This window comes from Seriola lalandi, unplaced genomic scaffold (assembly GCF_002814215.2).
Source record: "Seriola lalandi dorsalis isolate HSWRI2012SDOR001 ecotype SW California unplaced genomic scaffold, Sedor1 jcf7180002053102, whole genome shotgun sequence".
Lineage (NCBI taxonomy): Eukaryota > Metazoa > Chordata > Actinopteri > Carangiformes > Carangidae > Seriola > Seriola lalandi.
Window position 1 is genome coordinate 184,269 of NW_019523655.1, and position 6,000 is coordinate 190,268.

The following is a 6,000-nucleotide window of genomic DNA, read 5'->3' on the forward strand; positions in this document are numbered from 1 at the left end:
GGAAAAGAGATGTGTGTTGGGGAGGGGGTTCACATGAAGGAAAATGAAAGTAAACACAAAAGTAAAGTCTCTTGCAAACACTACTTTAAATGCATTGAAGGATCACCATTGTAAAAGACTAATTTACTTCACCATTAAAATGGCAGCAACTCTTCATAGTCAATTATTCTCACAGCAGTCACAGCTGGATAGCAAATTCAAATGTTTATTTACAGCCTCTGCAATAGTCAGAGAAAAGTGGTCTAAATACAAAAGAAAAAAAACAAACAAAAAAAACACAAGAGAAAGATGGCGGCTAATCTCCCTGAGCTTTACAAAAACAATGTGGGATCTGTGGGTGACAGAGGAGGAAAGAGAGATGTTCTGTACACAGCCCTAATGCCACTCAAATTAAAAATGACAAGAACAGAGACATAGTATATCAGTCATGCTTGTACAACAGTATTTCAGATTGTGTACACAAAAAGTGAAATCTTTTCCACATATTGACAAGACTTTTTTCAAAACAATAAGTTGCAATTTAAAGAATTAAAAAAACAAAACAAAACAAAAAAAAACAAACAACCCACCAACTTTTGAAATTGCAATACAGGTGAATGAAATGACATTACTACTAGAAAGTAAATAAGATTCCCCATTAATAGCTTTTGGCAAACATGACTAATGTTGTGAGTGGAGTGAACATTGCCTGTATCCTTGATTGTGAACTCTGTCCTATAGTGTGAATTCCCCCATGACCTGAACTTCGCAATGTCAAATGTATGGCTGTTTTCAAAAAGAACAGGAAGACTAGGAAAGACAGCTTTGAGTTCAGGTGTGTACAGCTCAGAGCGATTCTCCATCTGTCTTTCTAAAAATAAAAATAGAGAATAAGTATTTACATATCCTTCATTGGGACTATACATTGCTTTCCCCCCCAAAAAAAAAAAATATATATATAATTTCCCCCCATACTTATTCAACTCTCCTTTTGAACAACACCCTGCGTGCTTTGTCATTTAACTACAGTTTGTCACTAGGCTTACAGGAGGCTGACGTGATGAGAGGATCATAGCACGACTATTTACCATGGCACGGCTCCCCCCCCTTCACTTTCTTATCACTTCTCTATAACGATTCCATGTTGCTTTTTTAAAATTTTTTTTGTAAATGCTGACAAGGTCACAAAAATATAATTTAGACGAATCCTGCAACGAGAAAAAAAAAAAAAAAAAAAAAAAAAAATCCCAGTAACGTTTTGCACAAAAAACCCACTTCTCAAAAAACGGACAAATCACAAAACATTCACGTGTCACAAACAGACACATCTATGGACAGCAGTGGCAATCACAATAATTAACATATCAATCCAGAAACTGAAACAAGTGTAGACAGTGTGCTGTGGACAATAATCCCCACGGGTACCACAGTAGTTCTGTACGGAGTATAAAGCCTCTGGGGTCATGACGCCAGCCATTTTGGAGTAAAGTACAAAGCAGTAGTCGCCCCCTGCAGTGCAAGGCCTGTCCATGGGGCACTGAGCTGCCGCTGTCCAACGGGACATCCGTTCTGGGCCGAGACACGCACGGTGGTAGGCATTGTAGGAAGTGGGTGTAGGTTAGACGTGTGCGTGTCAGGTCTTTTCAAGTCTGCTTGGGTGGATGTGAAGTCCAGGAGGATAAATTATTGTGTGAGAAAGTATGTGTGCATGTATGTATTGCTTCTCTTGTGGGAGTGATGCTTTGGTGTCGAGGGCGACGAGATGGCATCGCGGGACACTGAATGCGTGTCCGCCAGTCGAGTCTGCCGAGTGCTGAGGTGAGGTGTAACCAGTGTGTGAAAGGGAGAGTCGATTAGAAAGAAACAGAACAAAAGAGTATGGGTGCTGCAACACGGCCTCTAGTGCTGAGAATTCTGTGTGGGCTGTCCGTTTTGGATGCTGCCATTGTTGTGCTCCTCCTCCTCCTCTTCGTCATCGTCCTCCTCCTCCTCCTCACTGACCAGGAACTCCTCTGGAGGCCAGCGAAGCTCTCCGCTCTCGACTTCTCCCTCTGTCGGCTCAACAACGATGGATGGCAGGCGATCTTTGAGCTTACAGCAGCGGTCAAAATCTGATGGGTCGGGAAATATCTAAAAAGGAGAGACGAGGGTAAAAAGTTGGTTAGGACTCTTTCATTAACCTCAGAGTTAATACAAAGCTGTCCCCAGCTGTAAAGCTAGAAATTATTTGTGAGCATATTTCTGATCAGGACTAAGTGTGCAGCACACTCTGGGACACCAGAACTTGTAGAAGTGTTGCAGGCACCACTACAAGGCTAAACAACTGTGAAGGAAGTGATGTGAAGACTAAACATCTGTCATGGGAAGTGGTTGCTAAAAATCCCAGTGGCATACCTGCACTTGCCCTTCCCATATTCCCCCAACAGCCAAGCTTGCTTTCCGCATACATAGGTGCTCACCCAAAAATAAACTGCACAAGGAAGAGTTACATCAGTGGCTGTGTATGGGTAAATGAGGCATGTCCAGGGAGACTTGCCGTAAATGCTGCATCATGTTAAATCTAAATGCTTTGGAAGGCATTGTGCCAAGCAGCTTGTAGCTGCTTATGAACTCATCCAGTACCACATCACCCACTACCCAGAAGATTATACAAGAGTGTAATCATTGCATTTCAAATCAGTAAGGTGAAAAACATAAAAAAGGTGAAAGGTTTACTGGGGGCATGATTTGTTTATAGATAGAACAGCCATCCCTATTACAGGCAGCATTTAGTGTTGAATACTTCATATTCCCGCTGAGATGGAGTCAGAAAAAAAAGGTTTAGGAAAGAACACGAAATCGGCCGAGTTATCTGCAAATCTAGACTGATATGTCTGCTTATAAACGCAGTGTGCCACTCTCAAATGTTTGGATCTAAACTGAAGGGCATGAGAGACATTCTGACAAGAGAGATTACATGCATTCCCTGTCCTGGCAAGATTGGACATCAACCTCTGACTTTCTCTGTTCTCAGGAACCAGAGAAATGGCCCAGGGGAAAAAGCCTGCCACTCCTGGTCCAAGAACAGCATTTTTGCTGTTGTTTGGATAAAGTGGATGAATATTTTTAGACCTGCATATTTCACTCCAAGACATTGGAGGGAAGGGGGGGGGGCAATGTCGCTGTCTGGGCAAAGAGCCGAGTGGAAAGAAAGCATTAGATGAGGCAGGAGAGAGACTGAGACAAGAAGAGATAGAGGGGATCCAGCTGTGTCCAAGTCCGCATGAATTCCATAGGAGACAGATGAGAAGGGAGGAAAAAGATATGTCTTGTGAATGTGAGAATTTGTCAAGTTATGAAAACATGTATGCCACTACATTCTCTGAAAACAGCTGCGTATAGAACCACGCCAAGAGGTGTGATTATATGTGTGTAATTATATGTATGAGCATGCCTGTGTTCATGTCTAATGCCTGCGTGCATCTGCATTTCCTGGCCTGCATCGCCAATCCTCACTGTGCGTCAGCACCAAGGGGAGTTAGGCAGTGAGTGACCTTGCCTTTGGACCCTTAGCTAACACATGTCATAACTTGTTTCACTTCCAGTGGCAGGAAGCGACAACACATCATCAGCCAGGCACAATGCTGGCTATTTTAAGATCTTCTGGAGTGTGCGGTTTGGAGGGGAGGGGATGCACGCTATACGCCTGAATCATGACATTGCCTTTTGAGATGATAATTGAGTAAACAATTAACTATTTACTCATCCTTTTCCACCATTAAGGTCACATTATTCAATTATTATGTCAATTTCAATACTTTTTATTATTAAGTGCAGCTGGAATTTAATGGCCACACAATTTGTGTCAAAGCCACGGCACACATAATGGAGGAAGTGACTGGTGTAACGTCACTCCTTCATACTGTGCATCTCTGAGGAGTGGCTTGGACCTTGGGCAAATGGCCAGGGTGAGCAAATACAGAATGGGGATGGAAAGAGTGGAGAAGTGGCACATTGGCGCCCTCCTTTTCACCCACCTCCCGCCCTTTATCCGCTCCTCTCACCCTCTCAGACAGACTCACAGCTGGGGTGTGAACTGTGGGGAGGAAGCCAGCCTTTTCCTTTTGGGTCAGTCTACATCCTCAGTCAATGTCTGCATCCAGCATGGCATTATCAAACCACCGTATTATATTTAGAAATATATGGAATATATATCTATATGCAGATAATTATATCAATCGTATATGAAATTATCTTTCTACAGGACTTGCTCCGTGGGTGGTAAAAGTCTCAGCAGGTGGCCCAAGTGCTGAAGAATAATTTGGTACCCACGACCAACCCTGGCCAAATACAATGCTTTTGACTTAAACTATTTTACTGTGAAAGACGCTGAAATTAAGCATTAACATAGGGCCCTTTAATTCTTTTTCCATCCTTGGCACAAATGTGACACTAAACAAGCAAGCAGCTGCGTGTTTAAGTAGTTCTGTTTCCAAGATGGCCCTGTTGAGCTGACAGTGAAACAAAGCTGCAGGCAACAACTTGTCAAGACCACCTGATGGCTGCATCTCATTTCTCTGAATCTGCAGGGTTTATTTTTGTGACAGGGCACAGTAGATTACAGGCAATTTCCGCTACATACATTTCCCCTGTATATTTAAAGTTATGCCCACCCATGACCACCAATGTTTTACAGGATAAAAATAGGAGGGTGGATGTTTTCTTAGAATTGTAATTCTGTATGAAGTAGCAGGTGGGTGTATAACCACTCAGATCAGAAAAATCCTCTTTATGCCATTACACCTCAATGACAAAATCATTTTGTTAGCCTCATAACTAAACATGGTCAAACTGTATGACATTTGTATGTATAATGCAGCAGCTGTTCCCAAATCACAAAACACAGTGACAGCTCCTTCCAGTCCATGCTGACGTCAGTCAAATTAATGAATGAATGGATGAAGACAGGTATAAAATGGCCATGCCACATGAAAATGTACAGTTAGGGAATTCAGATGGAGGCAGTGTTTCACTGTCGTGCATGTGTGGGTGTGTGTGTCCTACCTGGAAGGAGAGTCTGTCCTTGCTGGGGCTGAGCCTCATGTCCTCCATGGGGGTGCTGTTGATCATCACCTCAGTCATATCTCGGCTGGGCACAAACACTGGGCTGCAGGGTTGACAGAAGAAGAGAAGAAACCATGTATTTAGACACAGTGATGATCATGGCCCATATGGAAGTGCAGTATCAAATGTTTCCAATCAACATAAACGTGGTCCCAATTTGTTTTGTACCAAATATTCTAGGGGAGTCCAGTTGTACACAATGATTAAAAAGTGTCAGTGATCACATGTAACAAAAACAAACCATCACACGCCATGCATAAACCATCCACCTGCATACACACACACAGTCTCAGAGTCTTGGTTGTTTTACCTCCCTGGATGTGTGCTGGTTTATAAATCAGCACATCTTGACCACAACACACTCAGCATCAAGTCCATTCTCAGCTGTGCCAATGCACTGCAAAGCTGCACAGCTCATGATGTGGCTTTTATAAAAAGGTGGCCACTTCTAAATACAGGATGATGTGCTCTTGCAACAGCAACCAGAGAACAGTCATTGTGAGAGTGTGCTGGGGGCGTGCTGTGGTATTTGACTGGGGTGGAACTCAATGCACTCAGTTCCATAAAAGCTTGGCCAAACTTTCCATTTTAGATAAAGTAACAAGCGCTTGTTTATCCATGTTCAGTGAATTCACTATCCAACTTTGATGTAGTAAAGATTTTTTTTTTTTTTTTTACAAAATGACTTGAAGCAGGTCCCAGGACCGACATAGATGCTGTCTTGAGACAAGATGCTGAGCGGCCTTCTCACGCTCTCTATTTAAAGCCTGGTGCCTTGTGGTCAGTGGCCAAAGGCTTGTGGTTTGTGTGGTCAGTGGCTATATAGGACAAAAAACAGAACATGACAAGAAGCAAACTCACATCCACTCATTATCTGATTCAATGGACGCGTGTGTTTTATTTGGGGGGTGGGGGGGG

At 42.9% G+C, this 6,000-nt stretch overlaps 1 protein-coding gene across 1 annotated transcript in view; it reads right to left on the bottom strand.

The window, feature by feature from the left end:
* Positions 1-185: 185 nt before the first annotated feature.
* Positions 186-6,000, bottom strand: part of lbh (LBH regulator of WNT signaling pathway) — a 10,688-nt gene continuing 4,873 nt past the window's right edge. Inside the window, exons 2-3 of the mRNA XM_023400976.2 lie at positions 5,023-5,125; positions 186-2,109 (exon numbers count right to left, since the gene is read on the bottom strand). Coding sequence (XP_023256744.1) covers positions 1,879-2,109; positions 5,023-5,125 — 334 coding nt within the window. The 3' untranslated portion in view covers positions 186-1,878. The remainder of the gene's footprint in view (positions 2,110-5,022; positions 5,126-6,000) is intronic.